The sequence below is a fragment of the Eucyclogobius newberryi genome, unplaced genomic scaffold (assembly GCF_026437365.1).
Source record: "Eucyclogobius newberryi isolate DKJ021-1_F unplaced genomic scaffold, fEucNew1.0.hap1 SCAF_11, whole genome shotgun sequence".
NCBI classification, from domain to species: Eukaryota; Metazoa; Chordata; class Actinopteri; order Gobiiformes; family Gobiidae; genus Eucyclogobius; species Eucyclogobius newberryi.
In genome coordinates this window covers 38,948,139-38,964,058 of record NW_027315735.1, presented here as the reverse complement: position 1 = coordinate 38,964,058, position 15,920 = coordinate 38,948,139, and the positions used below count along the sequence as shown (strand labels likewise).

Here is a 15,920-nt window from a genome sequence, read left to right as displayed (position 1 = left end):
TCTGTGTGTTTCAGGTGGCCCACATGACCAGAGTCTGTGTGTTTCAGGTGGCCCACATGACCAGAGTCTGTGTGTTTCAGGTGGCCCACATGACGAAGAGTGAGATGCATCTCCATGACTTCTCGTTCCTTGGGCCGGGGCTGCTGTTCCTGGATCAGTATTTCAACAGCTTCATCGACGAGTACCTGGTGCTTTGGGCCGCTCTGGTGAGACACTTTTCCTGCCTTTAGTTTAACCCTGACCCTCCTCTCCATGGGCCAGGGACAAAACGGACCAGTCACAGGCTCTGTAACGCCAAGAATCAGTTGAATAACTCCTCCCTGTGGGCGGGGCTCCACCGGGAATGACCAAACCTTACCCAACCGACCATTTAGCCCCGTTTAACAGTTTTGTTCTGTTTTACATTTTATACAGTGGCCCACATTAACACAGTGCTTTGTCCCGTTCCAGGTGCCGTCCCTGGCCCACATTAACGGTGTTTCGTGCCTTTTCAGGTGGTCTTTGGTCCACATTATCACAGTGTTTCGTGGTGTTTCAGGCGCTGTCCATAGCCCACATTAACAGTGTTTGGTGGTGTTTCAGGCCCTGTCTCTGGCCCACATTAACCCTCTGTTTCGTGGTGTTTCAGGTGCTGTGGCCCACATTAACCCTCTGTTATGTGTTTCAGGTTTCCTCTGGCCCACATTAACACAGTGTTTCGTGGTGTTTCAGGTGCTGTTGCCCACATTAACCCTCTTATGTGTTTCAGGTGGTCCCTGGCCCACATTGACCCTGTGTTATGTGTTTCAGGTGCTGTCTCTGTTCGATCTGGTCAGATACTGTGTGAGTGTGTTTCAGGTGGTCCCTGGCCCACATTGACCCTGTGTTATGTGTTTCAGGTGCTGTCTCTGTTCGATCTGGTCAGATACTGTGTGAGTGTGTTTCAGGTGGTCCCTGGCCCACATTGACCCTGTGTTATGTGTTTCAGGTGCTGTCTCTGTTCGATCTGGTCAGATACTGTGTGAGTGTGTTTCAGGTGGTCCCTGGCCCACATTGACCCTGTGTTATGTGTTTCAGGTGCTGTCTCTGTTCGATCTGGTCAGATACTGTGTGAGTGTGTTTCAGGTGGTCCCTGGCCCACATTGACCCTGTGTTATGTGTTTCAGGTGCTGTCTCTGTTCGATCTGGTCAGATACTGTGTGAGTGTGTTTCAGGTGGTCCCTGGCCCACATTGACCCTGTGTTATGTGTTTCAGGTGCTGTCTCTGTTCGATCTGGTCAGATACTGTGTGAGTGTGTTTCAGGTGGTCCCTGGCCCACATTGACCCTGTGTTATGTGTTTCAGGTGCTGTCTCTGTTCGATCTGGTCAGATACTGTGTGAGTGTGTTTCAGGTGGTCCCTGGCCCACATTGACCCTGTGTTATGTGTTTCAGGTGCTGTCTCTGTTCGATCTGGTCAGATACTGTGTGAGTGTGTTTCAGGTGGTCCCTGGCCCACATTGACCCTGTGTTATGTGTTTCAGGTGCTGTCTCTGTTCGATCTGGTCAGATACTGTGTGAGTGTGTTTCAGGTGGTCCCTGGCCCACATTGACCCTGTGTTATGTGTTTCAGGTGCTGTCTCTGTTCGATCTGGTCAGATACTGTGTGAGTGTGTTTCAGGTGGTCCCTGGCCCACATTGACCCTGTGTTATGTGTTTCAGGTGCTGTCTCTGTTCGATCTGGTCAGATACTGTGTGAGTGTGTTTCAGGTGGTCCCTGGCCCACATTGACCCTGTGTTATGTGTTTCAGGTGCTGTCTCTGTTCGATCTGGTCAGATACTGTGTGAGTGTGTTTCAGGTGGTCCCTGGCCCACATTGACCCTGTGTTATGTGTTTCAGGTGCTGTCTCTGTTCGATCTGGTCAGATACTGTGTGAGTGTGTTTCAGGTGGTCCCTGGCCCACATTGACCCTGTGTTATGTGTTTCAGGTGCTGTCTCTGTTCGATCTGGTCAGATACTGTGTGAGTGTGTTTCAGGTGGTCCCTGGCCCACATTGACCCTGTGTTATGTGTTTCAGGTGCTGTCTCTGTTCGATCTGGTCAGATACTGTGTGAGTGTGTTTCAGGTGGTCCCTGGCCCACATTGACCCTGTGTTATGTGTTTCAGGTGCTGTCTCTGTTCGATCTGGTCAGATACTGTGTGAGTGTGTTTCAGGTGGTCCCTGGCCCACATTGACCCTGTGTTATGTGTTTCAGGTGCTGTCTCTGTTCGATCTGGTCAGATACTGTGTGAGTGTGTTTCAGGTGGTCCCTGGCCCACATTGACCCTGTGTTATGTGTTTCAGGTGCTGTCTCTGTTCGATCTGGTCAGATACTGTGTGAGTGTGTTTCAGGTGGTCCCTGGCCCACATTGACCCTGTGTTATGTGTTTCAGGTGCTGTCTCTGTTCGATCTGGTCAGATACTGTGTGAGTGTGTTTCAGGTGGTCCCTGGCCCACATTGACCCTGTGTTATGTGTTTCAGGTGCTGTCTCTGTTCGATCTGGTCAGATACTGTGTGAGTGTGTTTCAGGTGGTCCCTGGCCCACATTGACCCTGTGTTATGTGTTTCAGGTGCTGTCTCTGTTCGATCTGGTCAGATACTGTGTGAGTGTGTTTCAGGTGGTCCCTGGCCCACATTGACCCTGTGTTATGTGTTTCAGGTGCTGTCTCTGTTCGATCTGGTCAGATACTGTGTGAGTGTGTTTCAGGTGGTCCCTGGCCCACATTGACCCTGTGTTATGTGTTTCAGGTGCTGTCTCTGTTCGATCTGGTCAGATACTGTGTGAGTGTGTGTAATCAGATCGCTCGTCACCTTCACATTCACATCTTCAAGATCAAGAGCTGCTCTAGAGCGCCTCCTGCAGCGCCTCCTGCAGCGCTGCACTGACACCAGGCTCCTGCCTCCTTTTCTCCTCCGTCCTCGTCTCCTCCTCCGTCCTCGTCTCCTCTGTCCTCATCTTCTCTGTCCTCGTCTCCTCCGTCCTTGGTCCTCGTCCACTAAAGCTAGAGTTTATTGACGTCCTCGTCTTCTCCGTCCTCGTCTACTCCGTCCTCGTCTCCTCCGTCCTCGTCTCCTCCGTCCTCGTCTTCTCCGTCCTCGTCTCCTCCGTCCTCGTCTTCTCCGTCCTCGTCTCCTCCGTCCTCGTCTCCTCCGACCTCGTCTCCTCCGTCCTCGTCTCCTCCGTCCTCGTCTCCTCCGTCCTCGTCTCCTCCGTCTTCGTCTTCTGGAGAATCTGAAGCGTTTGAGGAACATTTAGTTTGTTGTAAAAGAGACAAACTTCAGCTTCATTTGTTGTGAAAATTTTAGTCACAAATTTATCTTGTTTTTGGTTCAAAAGTTTCAATGTTTCAGTCGCTCTGGACGTAACCTCCTCCTCTTCCTCCTCTTCCTCCTCCTCTTCCTCCTCTTCCTCCTCTTCTTCCTCTTCCTCCTCTTCTTCTTCCTCTTCTTCCTCCTCTTCCTCCTCCTCTTCCTCCTCCTCTTCCTCCTCTTCCTCCTCTTCCTCCTCTTCTTCCTCTTCCTCCTCCTCTTCTTCCTCTTCTTCCTCCTCTTCCTCCTCTTCCTCCTCTTCCTCCTCTTCTTCCTCCTCTTCCTCCTCTTCCTCCTCTTCTTCCTCCTCTTCCTCCTCTTCTTCCTCTTCTTCCTCTTCCTCCTCCTCTTCTTCCTCTTCTTCCTCCTCTTCCTCCTCTTCTTCCTCTTCCTCCTCTTCCTCCTCCTCTTCCTCCTCTTCCTCCTCCTCTTCCTCCTCTTCTTCCTCTTCCTCCTCTTCTTCCTCTTCTTCCTCCTCTTCCTCCTCTTCCTCCTCCTCTTCTTGTGGGAAATGTCACTTTTCGTTCTTAAAAAGTTAAAACTAAATGTTCTTTAAACCAAGAATATTTGGGAAAACAATTTGTTAATATCAATTTAAATATTAAATTAAATTCAAACCAAACTAAAATCTTGAACCTGTCCCTGTCCCTGTCCCTGTCCCTGTCCCTGTCCCTGTCCCTGAATGTACCGGTGTCACTGAGACTGAAACAGAACTGAGCCAAAGATAAAGCCAGTATTAAACCCTGGACTGAACCCTGGACTGAACCCTGGACTGAACCCTGGACTGAACCCTGGACTGAACCCTGGACTGAACCCTGGAGTTACAACAAAAATAACCTAAGTTTTTAAATAAAAAAATAACCGGATAAAACCGCCTTTATATCGTCACCTGTTTACTTTCACTTTTGCCTCTTTCTGTTGTTCTCTAACCGGTACCAGGTCCTGACCCGGGTCCTGACCCGGGTCCTGACCCAGGTCCTGACCCGGGTCCTGACCCAGGTCCTGACCCGGGTCAGGACCTGGGTCAGGACCTGGGTCCAGAGCGGGCGTGTTGTACATAGTGGTGGTGGTGGCGGTGCTGGAGGTTGTGCTTTGTAAATACTCTGCTCTGTTTGTGCTTCTAACTTAAAGCCTTTTTTAAATCAAACTTTGTCTCTGACTCGTTCTTTCTATCGAGCTTTGAGTCTGACCAGGTCAGAACTCCCTAAGGTCAGGACCTAAGGGCTGTGGACCTAAGGGCTGTGGACCTAAGGTCAGGACCTAAGGGCAGTGGACCTAAGGTCAGGACCTAAGGGCTGTGGAGCGGGGAGAACGACCCGGGAGAACCCTGCTGGACAGATTAGGCATTACACCCTCTGACATGATTCACAAGATTAAAATACAAGACTTTTATTTCATTTAGAATAATCATGACAATTTTAACAGTAATTTAAATGTAATTATCGCTCAAAGGCAATAAACCTTTAGCCTTTTCTCACAAAAACATGTTAAACTGTTTCTGAAGTTTGAAGGGAGCATCATGTAGATGTTTAGGAGACAAAGTAGAATAAAACGAACATATTCGCGTTTGTTTTGGTCTTTTTTGTCCTGTTTGGCGTCACTTTCCTCAGACGCGTCTCAACAACAAACACAAACCGGAAGATTCGACTGTCGGGGCGAACTGCAGCTCTTAAGTGCGGGTTTTACATGTTTTAAAGTGTTAAATGCACAAACTTTAAGAGTGAAAATGTGTAAAAAAAATACTTATTTGTTTATTACAAACCGGAAGAAAAAGCAACTGCGTTTTTACGACTTTTCTCCCTCCGCAGCTTTGAAAAGGCTCAAGTTCGACATTATAACTGAAATAAAAGATATAATACTCATTAAAACAACAAGGAAGGACGTTGTGTCTCAACAGTGTAATTTCTACTTCATTTATCTGACAATAAAGCTGAAAATCCGTCGTGAAGTTTGTAGTTTAGGATTTAAAGTGAGTCGGACTCTGCGCCTGACAGACAAAGCTCGGGGCACAGCGCATGCGCAGTAAGCATTCCGCCGGACAGCAGCTCGGTTTGAGCTCGCGCTGTTTTCGCTTCTTTAAACCGGGTTTACGGGAGTCACCGGAGATCCACCCCGTGTCCCGGAGTCACCGGAGATCCACCCCGTGTCCCGGAGTCACCGGAGATCCACCCCGTGTCCCGGAGTCACCGGAGATCCACCCCGTGTCCCGGAGTCACCGGAGATCCACCCCGTGTCCCGGAAAAATCGTGTTTAAATCGTGTTTAAATCGTGTTTAAATGTTTAAATCACATCATGTTTACATCATGTTTAAATCATGTTTAAATCATGTTTGAATCGTGTTTGAATCGTGTTTAAATCGTGTTTTAAATCGTGTTTAAATCGTGTTTAAATCATGTTTAAATCACATCATGGTTACATCATGTTTAAATCTGTTTAAATCGTGTTTAAATCATGTTTACATCCTGTTTACTTCATGTTTAAATGTTTGAATCGTGTTTACATCGTGTTTACATCATGTTTACATCATGTTTACATCGTGTTTACATCGTGTTTACATCGTGTTTACATCGTGTTTACATCGTGTTTACATCGTGTTTACATCGTGTTTAAATCGTGTTTACATCATGTTTACATCGTGTTTAAATCGTGTTTACATCATGTTTACATCGTGTTTACATCGTGTTTACATCATGTTTACATCATGTTTACATCATGTTTACATCATGTTTACATCGTGTTTACATCGTGTTTAAATCGTGTTTACATCATGTTTACATCGTGTTTACATCATGTTTTACATCGTGTTTACATCGTGTTTAAATCATGTTTTAAATTATGTTTACATCATGTTTACGGCCTTGACTCTAACATCACGTGACTTCACAAACTCTAACCCAAACCCAAGTCTTTTCTGTGATAAATACTTGACATTTACTTTGAGCTCTTTAGAGTTCAGACACTTCCGGGTTTATCTCACTTTCATAATGACTTGTTTTTGTCTCAGTTCCTTTTTACAATCTCACTTCTGTTTAAGCCAAGGATCCAAACTTAGAGTCCTGTGTGAGCTCTAGACTGTTAAACGCTGGTGTAAGTGCTGGTTAAACGTCTCTTGTCCCTCAGGAGGATGTTCTGCTGGTTAAACGTCTCTTGTCCCTCAGGATGATGTTCTGCTGGTTAAACGTCTCTTGTCCCTCAGGAGGATGTTCTGCTGGTTAAACGTCTCTTGTCCCTCAGGAGGATGTTCTGCTGGTTAAACGTCTCTTGTCCCTCAGGATGATGTTCTGCTGGTTAAACGTCTCTTGTCCCTCAGGAGGATGTTCTGCTGGTTAAACGTCTCTTGTCCCTCAGGAGGATGTTCTGCTGGTTAAACGTCTCTTGTCCCTCAGGAGCATGTTCTGCTGGTGAAACCTCTCTTGTCCCTCAGGAGGATGTTCTGCTGGTGAAACCTCTCTTGTCCCTCAGGTGGATGTTCTGCTGGTGAAACCTCTCTTGTCCCTCAGGAGGATGTTCTGGTGGTGAAACCTCTCTTGTCCCTCAGGAGGATGTTCTGCTGGTGAAACCTCTCTTGTCCCTCAGGAGGATGTTCTGCTGGTGAAACCTCTCTTGTCCCTCAGGAGGATGTTCTGCTGGTGAAACCTCTCTTGTCCCTCAGGAGGATGTTCTGGTGGTGAAACCTCTCTTGTCCCTCAGGAGGATGTTCTGCTGGTGAAACCTCTCTTGTCCCTCAGGAGGATGTTCTGGTGGTGAAACCTCTCTTGTCCCTCAGGAGGATGTTCTGGTGGTGAAACCTCTCTTGTCCCTCAGGAGCATGTTCTGCTGGTGAAACCTCTCTTGTCCCTCAGGAGCATGTTCTGCTGGTGAAACCTCTCTTGTCCCTCAGGAGGATGTTCTGCTGGTGAAACCTCTCTTGTCCCTCAGGAGCATGTTCTGGTGGTGAAACCTCTCTTGTCCCTCAGGAGGATGTTCTGCTGGTGAAACCTCTCTTGTCCCTCAGGAGGATGTTCTGCTGGTGAAACCTCTCTTGTCCCTCAGGAGGATGTTCTGCTGGTGAAACCTCTCTTGTCCCTCAGGAGGATGTTCTGCTGGTGAAACCTCTCTTGTCCCTCAGGAGGATGTTCTGCTGGTGAAACCTCTCTTGTCCCTCAGGAGGATGTTCTGCTGGTGAAACCTCTCTTGTCCCTCAGGAGGATGTTCTGCTGGTGAAACCTCTCTTGTCCCTCAGGAGGATGTTCTGGTGGTGAAACCTCTCTTGTCCCTCAGGAGGATGTTCTGGTGGTGAAACCTCTCTTGTCCCTCAGGAGGATGTTCTGGTGGTGAAACCTCTCTTGTCCCTCAGGAGGATGTTCTGGTGGTGAAACCTCTCTTGTCCCTCAGGAGCATGTTCTGGTGGTGAAACCTCTCTTGTCCCTCAGGAGGATGTTCTGCTGGTGAAACCTCTCTTGTCCCTCAGGAGGATGTTCTGCTGGTGAAACCTCTCTTGTCCCTCAGGAGGATGTTCTGCTGGTGAAACCTCTCTTGTCCCTCAGGAGGATGTTCTGGTGGTGAAACCTCTCTTGTCCCTCAGGAGCATGTTCTGCTGGTGAAACCTTTCTTGTCCCTCAGGAGGATGTTCTGCTGGTGAAACCTCTCTTGTCCCTCAGGAGGATGTTCTGCTGGTGAAACCTCTCTTGTCCCTCAGGAGGATGTTCTGCTGGTGAAACCTCTCTTGTCCCTCAGGAGGATGTTCTGCTGGTGAAACCTCTCTTGTCCCTCAGGAGCATGTTCTGGTGGTGAAACCTCTCTTGTCCCTCAGGAGGATGTTCTGGTGGTGAAACCTCTCTTGTCCCTCAGGAGGATGTTCTGCTGGTGAAACCTCTCTTGTCCCTCAGGAGGATGTTCTGCTGGTGAAACCTCTCTTGTCCCTCAGGAGGATGTTCTGCTGGTGAAACCTCTCTTGTCCCTCAGGAGGATGTTCTGCTGGTGAAACCTCTCTTGTCCCTCAGGAGGATGTTCTGGTGGTGAAACCTCTCTTGTCCCTCAGGAGGATGTTCTGGTGGTGAAACCTCTCTTGTCCCTCAGGAGGATGTTCTGGTGGTGAAACCTCTCTTGTCCCTCAGGAGCATGTTCTGGTGGTGAAACCTCTCTTGTCCCTCAGGAGGATGTTCTGCTGGTGAAACCTCTCTTGTCCCTCAGGAGGATGTTCTGCTGGTGAAACCTCTCTTGTCCCTCAGGAGGATGTTCTGCTGGTGAAACCTCTCTTGTCCCTCAGGAGCATGTTCTGGTGGTGAAACCTCTCTTGTCCCTCAGGAGGATGTTCTGGTGGTGAAACCTCTCTTGTCCCTCAGGAGGATGTTCTGCTGGTGAAACCTCTCTTGTCCCTCAGGAGGATGTTCTGGTGGTGAAACCTCTCTTGTCCCTCAGGAGGATGTTCTGGTGGTGAAACCTCTCTTGTCCCTCAGGAGGATGTTCTGGTGGTGAAACCTCTCTTGTCCCTCAGGAGGATGTTCTGGTGGTGAAACCTCTCTTGTCCCTCAGGAGGATGTTCTGGTGGTGAAACCTCTCTTGTCCCTCAGGAGCATGTTCTGGTGGTGAAACCTCTCTTGTCCCTCAGGAGGATGTTCTGCTGGTGAAACCTCTCTTGTCCCTCAGGAGGATGTTCTGGTGGTGAAACCTCTCTTGTCCCTCAGGAGGATGTTCTGCTGGTGAAACCTCTCTTGTCCCTCAGGAGCATGTTCTGGTGGTGAAACCTCTCTTGTCCCTCAGGAGGATGTTCTGGTGGTGAAACCTCTCTTGTCCCTCAGGAGGATGTTCTGGTGGTGAAACCTCTCTTGTCCCTCAGGAGGATGTTCTGGTGGTGAAACCTCTCTTGTCCCTCAGGAGCATGTTCTGGTGGTGAAACCTCTCTTGTCCCTCAGGAGGATGTTCTGGTGGTGAAACCTCTCTTGTCCCTCAGGAGCATGTTCTGGTGGTGAAACCTCTCTTGTCCCTCAGGAGGATGTTCTGGTGGTGAAACCTCTCTTGTCCCTCAGGAGGATGTTCTGCTGGTGAAACCTCTCTTGTCCCTCAGGAGGATGTTCTGGTGGTGAAACCTCTCTTGTCCCTCAGGAGCATGTTCTGGTGGTGAAACCTCTCTTGTCCCTCAGGAGGATGTTCTGGTGGTGAAACCTCTCTTGTCCCTCAGGAGGATGTTCTGCTGGTGAAACCTCTCTTGTCCCTCAGGAGCATGTTCTGGTGGTGAAACCTCTCTTGTCCCTCAGGAGCATGTTCTGGTGGTGAAACCTCTCTTGTCCCTCAGGAGGATGTTCTGGTGGTGAAACCTCTCTTGTCCCTCAGGAGGATGTTCTGCTGGTGAAACCTCTCTTGTCCCTCAGGAGCATGTTCTGGTGGTGAAACCTCTCTTGTCCCTCAGGAGCATGTTCTGGTGGTGAAACCTCTCTTGTCCCTCAGGAGCATGTTCTGGTGGCAGCAGGGCCTCTGTGCTCTTCCTGCTGCTCTGGTCGTCTGGACGTCTGCAACGTTCATCTTCTCGTACATCACAGCCGTGCTCCTCAGACACGTGGACCCCCTGCTGCCCTACATCAGGTACTGCACCCGTCTCTGCTCCTCCCACTCTCCACTGTGCACTTCCTGTGGTGAAACGTCTCTGGTTTGTTTCAGTGACACTGGGACCACGGCTCCAGAGCGATGTGTGTTCGGGATCATGCTCGACGTCTCGGCTTTTTTAGGTAAAACAAAGTGTAAAATGGACAGTTTGGACCGGCCTCCTGCTGGTGCCAGAGTCAGGAGTAAACATGGAGCGGCCTCCTGCTGGTGCCAGAGTCAGGACTAAACATGGACCGGCCTCCTGCTGGTGCCAGAGTCAGGACTAAACATGGACCGGCCTCCTGCTGGTGCCAGAGTCAGGACTAAACATGGACCGGCCTCCTGCTGGTGCCAGAGTCAGGACTAAACATGGGCCGGCCTCCTGCTGGTGCCAGAGTCAGGACTAAACATGGACCGGCCTCCTGCTGGTGCCAGAGTCAGGACTAAACATGGAGCGGCCTCCTGCTGGTGCCAGAGTCAGGACTAAACATGGGCCTGCCTCCTGCTGGTGCCAGAGTCAGGACTAAACATGGACCGGCCTCCTGCTGGTGCCAGAGTCAGGACTAAACATGGGCCGGCCTCCTGCTGGTGCCAGAGTCAGGACTAAACATGGACCGGCCTCCTGCTGGTGCCAGAGTCAGGACTAAACATGGGCCGGCCTCCTGCTGGTGCCAGAGTCAGGACTAAACATGGGCCGGCCTCCTGCTGGTGCCAGAGTCAGGACTAAACATGGACCGGCCTCCTGCTGGTGCCAGAGTCAGGACTAAACATGGGCCGGCCTCCTGCTGGTGCCAGAGTCAGGACTAAACATGGGCCGGCCTCCTGCTGGTGCCAGAGTCAGGACTAAACATGGGCCGGCCTCCTGCTGGTGCCAGAGTCAGGACTAAACATGGGCCGGCCTCCTGCTGGTGCCAGAGTCAGGACTAAACATGGACCGGCCTCCTGCTGGTGCCAGAGTCAGGACTAAACATGGGCCGGCCTCCTGCTGGTGCCAGAGTCAGGACTAAACATGGGCCGGCCTCCTGCTGGTGCCAGAGTCAGGACTAAACATGGGCCGGCCTCCTGCTGGTGCCAGAGTCAGGACTAAACATGGACCGGCCTCCTGCTGGTGCCAGAGTCAGGACTAAACATGGGCCGGCCTCCTGCTGGTGCCAGAGTCAGGACTAAACATGGGCCGGCCTCCTGCTGGTGCCAGAGTCAGGACTAAACATGGACCGGCCTCCTGCTGGTGCCAGAGTCAGGACTAAACATGGGCCGGCCTCCTGCTGGTGCCAGAGTCAGGACTAAACATGGGCCGGCCTCCTGCTGGTGCCAGAGTCAGGACTAAACATGGACCGGCCTCCTGCTGGTGCCAGAGTCAGGACTAAACATGGGCCGGCCTCCTGCTGGTGCCAGAGTCAGGACTAAACATGGGCCGGCCTCCTGCTGGTGCCAGAGTCAGGACTAAACATGGGCCGGCCTCCTGCTGGTGCCAGAGTCAGGACTAAACATGGACCGGCCTCCTGCTGGTGCCAGAGTCAGGACTAAACATGGGCCGGCCTCCTGCTGGTGCCAGAGTCAGGACTAAACATGGACCGGCCTCCTGCTGGTGCCAGAGTCAGGACTAAACATGGGCCGGCCTCCTGCTGGTGCCAGAGTCAGGACTAAACATGGGCCGGCCTCCTGCTGGTGCCAGAGTCAGGACTAAACATGGGCCGGCCTCCTGCTGGTGCCAGAGTCAGGACTAAACATGGGCCGGCAACCTGCTGGTGCCAGAGTCAGGACTAAACATGGGCCGGCCTCCTGCTGGTGCCAGAGTCAGGACTAAACATGGGCCGGCCTCCTGCTGGTGCCAGAGTCAGGACTAAACATGGACCGGCCTCCTGCTGGTGCCAGAGTCAGGACTAAACATGGGCCGGCCTCCTGCTGGTGCCAGAGTCAGGACTAAACATGGACCGGCCTCCTGCTGGTGCCAGAGTCAGGACTTAACATGGGCCGGCCTCCTGCTGGTGCCAGAGTCAGGACTAAACATGGACCGGCCTCCTGCTGGTGCCAGAGTCAGGACTAAACATGGGCCGGCCTCCTGCTGGTGCCAGAGTCAGGACTAAACATGGGCCGGCCTCCTGCTGGTGCCAGAGTCAGGACTAAACATGGAGCGGCCTCCTGCTGGTGCCAGAGTCAGGACTAAACATGGACCGGCCTCCTGCTGGTGCCAGAGTCAGGCCTCTTGCTGGTGTGTTGCAGGTGTCTTCACAGTGTACACTCGGTACAAACAGGTGGAGGCTCTGTCCTCAGACTCAGACTCTCGTCTCGTCAGACTCAACGCTCTCGGTTTGTTCTTTGGCGTCGTGTCGTCGTTCGGGATGTGTGTCGTTGCCAACTTCCAGGTCAGACATTTATCTGTAGAACACCAACAACGACTTAGAGGTCCTGGTTTAGTCCTGGTTTAGTCCTGGTTTAGACCTGGTTTAGATGTGCTTTAGTCCTGGTTTAGTCCTGGTTTAGTCCTGGTTTAGATGTGCTTTAGTCCTGGTTTAGTCCTGGTTTAGACCTGGTTTAGACCTGGTTTGGACCTGGTTTGGACCTGGTTTAGACCTGCTTTAGTCCTTGTTTAGTCGTGGTTTAGTCGTGGTTTAGTCCTGGTTTAGACCTGGTTTAGTCGTGGTTTAGACCTGGTTTAGACCTGGTTTAGTCATGGTTTAGACCTGGTTTAGTCCTGGTTTAGTCCTGGTTTAGACCTGGTTTAGACCTGGTTTAGTCCTGGTTTAGTCCTGGTTTAGACCTGGTTTGGACCTGGTTTAGTCCTGGTTTAGTCCTGGTTTAGTCCTGGTTTAGACTTGGTTTAGACCTGCTTTAGTCCTGGTTTAGTCATGGTTTAGTCCTGGTTTAGTCCTGGTTTAGTCCTGATTTAGTCCTGGTTTAGTCCTGGTTTAGTCCTGGTTTAGACCTGGTTTAGTCCTGGTTTAGTCCTGGTTTAGACCTGGTTTAGACCTGGTTTAGTCCTGGTTTAGTCCTGGTTTAGATGTGCTTTAGTCCTGGTTTAGTCCTGGTTTAGTCCTGGTTTATTCCTGGTTTAGTCCTGGTTTAGACCTGGTTTGGACCTGGTTTAGTCCTGGTTTAGTCCTGGTTTAGACCTGGTTTAGACATGGTTTAGTCCTGGTTTAGTCCTGGTTTAGTCATGGTTTAGACGTGCTTTAGTCCTGGTTTAGTCCTGGTTTAGACCTGGTTTAGTCCTGGTTTAGTCCTGGTTTAGACCTGGTTTAGTCATGGTTTAGACGTGCTTTAGTCCTGGTTTAGTCCTGGTTTAGTCCTGGTTTGGACCTGGTTTGGACCTGGTTTAGTCCTGGTTTAGACCTGCTTTAGTCCTTGTTTAGTCGTGGTTTAGTCCTGGTTTAGTCGTGGTTTAGACCTGGTTTAGACCTGGTTTAGTCATGGTTTAGACCTGGTTTAGTCCTGGTTTAGTCCTGGTTTAGACCTGGTTTAGACCTGGTTTAGTCCTGGTTTAGACCTGGTTTAGACCTGGTTTGGACCTGGTTTAGTCCTGGTTTAGTCCTGGTTTAGTCCTGGTTTAGACTTGGTTTAGACCTGCTTTAGTCCTGGTTTAGTCATGGTTTAGTCCTGGTTTAGTCCTGGTTTAGTCCTGATTTAGTCCTGGTTTAGTCCTGGTTTAGTCCTGGTTTAGACCTGGTTTAGTCCTGGTTTAGTCCTGGTTTAGACCTGGTTTAGACCTGGTTTAGTCCTGGTTTAGTCCTGGTTTAGATGTGCTTTAGTCCTGGTTTAGTCCTGGTTTAGTCCTGGTTTATTCCTGGTTTAGTCCTGGTTTAGACCTGGTTTGGACCTGGTTTAGTCCTGGTTTAGTCCTGGTTTAGACCTGGTTTAGACATGGTTTAGTCCTGGTTTAGTCCTGGTTTAGTCATGGTTTAGACGTGCTTTAGTCCTGGTTTAGTCCTGGTTTAGACCTGGTTTAGTCCTGGTTTAGACCTGGTTTAGTCATGGTTTAGACGTGCTTTAGTCCTGGTTTAGTCCTGGTTTAGACCTGGTTTAGTCCTGGTTTAGTCCTGGTTTAGTCCTGGTTTAGTCCTGGTTTAGACCTGGTTTAGTCCTGGTTTAGACCTGGTTTGGACCTGGTTTAGTCCTGGTTTAGTCCTGGTTTAGTCCTGGTTTAGACTTGGTTTAGACCTGGTTTAGACCTGGTTTAGTCCTGGTTTAGACCTGGTTTAGTCCTGGTTTAGTCCTGGTTTAGACCTGGTCTAGTCCTTGTTTAGACCTGGTTTAGTCCTGGTTTAGTCCTGGTTTAGACCTGGTTTAGTCCTGGTTTAGTCCTGGTTTAGTCCTGGTTTAGACCTGGTTTAGTCCTGGTTTAGTCCTGGTTTAGTCCTGGTTTAGTCCTAGTTTAGTCCTGGTTTAGACCTGGTTTAGTCCTGGTTTGGACGTGCTTTAGTCCTGGTTTAGACCTGGTTTAGTCCTAGTTTAGTCCTGGTTTAGACCTGGTTTAGTCCTGGTATAGACGTGCTTTAGTCCTGGTTTAGTCCTGGTCTAGACCTGGTTTATTCCTGGTTTAGACCTGGTTTAGACCTGGTTTGGACCTGGTTTAGTCCTGGTTTATTCCTGGTTTAGTCCTGGTTTAGTCCTGGTTTAGTCCTGGTTTAGACCTGGTTTAGATGTGCTTTAGTCCTGGTTTAGTCCTGGTTTAGTCCTAGTTTAGTCCTGGTTTAGTCCTGGTTTAGTCCTGGTTTAGACCTGGTTTGGACCTGGTTTAGACCTGGTTTGGACCTGGTTTAGTCCTGGTTTAGTCCTGGTTTAGTCCTGGTTTAGACCTGGTTTAGTCCTGGTTTAGTCCTGGTTTAGATGTGCTTTAGTCCTAGTTTAGTCCTGGTTTAGTCCTGGTTTAGACCTGGTTTAGTCCTGGTTTAGACGTGCTTTAGTCCTGGTTTAGTCCTGGTTTATTCCTGGTTTAGTCCTGGTTTGGACCTGGTTTAGTCCTGGTTTAGTCCTGGTTTAGTCCTGGTTTAGACCTGGTTTAGTCCTGGTTTAGTCCTGGTTTAGACCTGCTTTAGTCCTTGTTTAGTCCTGGTTTAGTCCTCGTTTAGTCCTGGTTTAGTCCTGGTTTGGACCTGGTTTAGTCCTGGTTTAGACCTGCTTTAGTCCTTGTTTAGTCCTGGTTTAGTCCTGGTTTAGTCCTGGTTTAGTCCTGGTTTAGTCCTGGTTTAGACCTGGTTTAGACCTGGTTTAGTCCTGGTTTAGTCCTAGTTTAGTCATGGTTTAGACGTGCTTTAGTCCTGGTTTAGTCCTGGTTTAGTCCTGGTTTAGTCCTGGTTTAGACCTGGTTTAGTCCTGGTTTAGTCCTGGTTTAGTCCTGGTTTAGTCCTGGTTTAGACCTGGTTTAGACCTGATTTAGTCCTGGTTTAGTACTAGTTTAGTCATGGTTTAGACGTGCTTTAGTCCTGGTTTAGTCCTGGTTTAGTCCTGGTTTAGTCCTGGTTTAGACCTGGTTTAGTCCTGGTTTAGACCTGGTTTAGTCCTGGTTTAGTCCTGGTTTAGTCCTGGTTTAGACCTGATTTAGTCCTGGTTTAGTACTAGTTTAGTCATGGTTTAGACGTGCTTTAGTCCTGGTTTAGTCCTGGTTTAGTCCTGGTTTAGTCCTGGTTTAGACCTGGTTTAGACCTGGTTTAGTCCTCGTTAAGTCCTGGTTTAGACCTGGTTTAGTCGTGGTTTAGACCTGGTTTAGTCCTGGTTTAGTCCTGGTTTACTCCTGGTTTAGTCCTGGTTTAGTCCTGGTTTAGTCCTGGTTTAGTCCTGGTTTAGTCCTGGTTTAGATGTGCTTTAGTCCTGGTTTAGTCCTGGTTTAGATGTGCTTTAGTCCTGGTTTAGTCCTGGTTTAGACGTGCTTTAGTCCTGGTTTATTCCTGGTTTAGTCCTGGTTTAGACGTGCTTTAGTCCTGGTTTATTCCTGGTTTGGACCTGGTTTAGTCCTGGTTTAGATGTGCTTTAGTCCTGGTTTAGTCCTGGTTTAGTCCTGGTTTAGACGTGCTTTAGTCCTGGTTTAGACCTGGTTTGGACCTGGTTTAGTCC

At 49.7% G+C, this 15,920-nt stretch overlaps 2 protein-coding genes across 3 annotated transcripts in view; both read left to right on the top strand.

Moving 5' to 3' along the window:
- Positions 1-4,421, top strand: part of cept1b (choline/ethanolamine phosphotransferase 1b) — a 48,764-nt gene extending 44,343 nt beyond the window's left edge. Inside the window, exons 9-10 of one of the 2 annotated variants that reach the window (XM_072440093.1) lie at positions 81-206; positions 2,748-4,421. In XM_072440093.1, the coding sequence (XP_072296194.1) occupies positions 81-206; positions 2,748-2,885 (264 nt within the window). In that variant the 3' untranslated portion in view covers positions 2,886-4,421. Of the gene's footprint in view, positions 1-80; positions 207-789; positions 2,717-2,747 lie in introns of those variants that run through there. The other variant, XM_072440094.1, reaches the window with a different exon arrangement.
- A 5,291-nt stretch (positions 4,422-9,712) lies between these two features.
- dram2b (DNA-damage regulated autophagy modulator 2b) overlaps positions 9,713-15,920 on the top strand; it is a 54,454-nt gene continuing 48,246 nt past the window's right edge. The window contains exons 1-3 of the mRNA XM_072440092.1: positions 9,713-9,869; positions 9,945-10,012; positions 12,093-12,235. Coding sequence (XP_072296193.1) covers positions 9,739-9,869; positions 9,945-10,012; positions 12,093-12,235 — 342 coding nt within the window. The 5' untranslated portion in view covers positions 9,713-9,738. The remainder of the gene's footprint in view (positions 9,870-9,944; positions 10,013-12,092; positions 12,236-15,920) is intronic.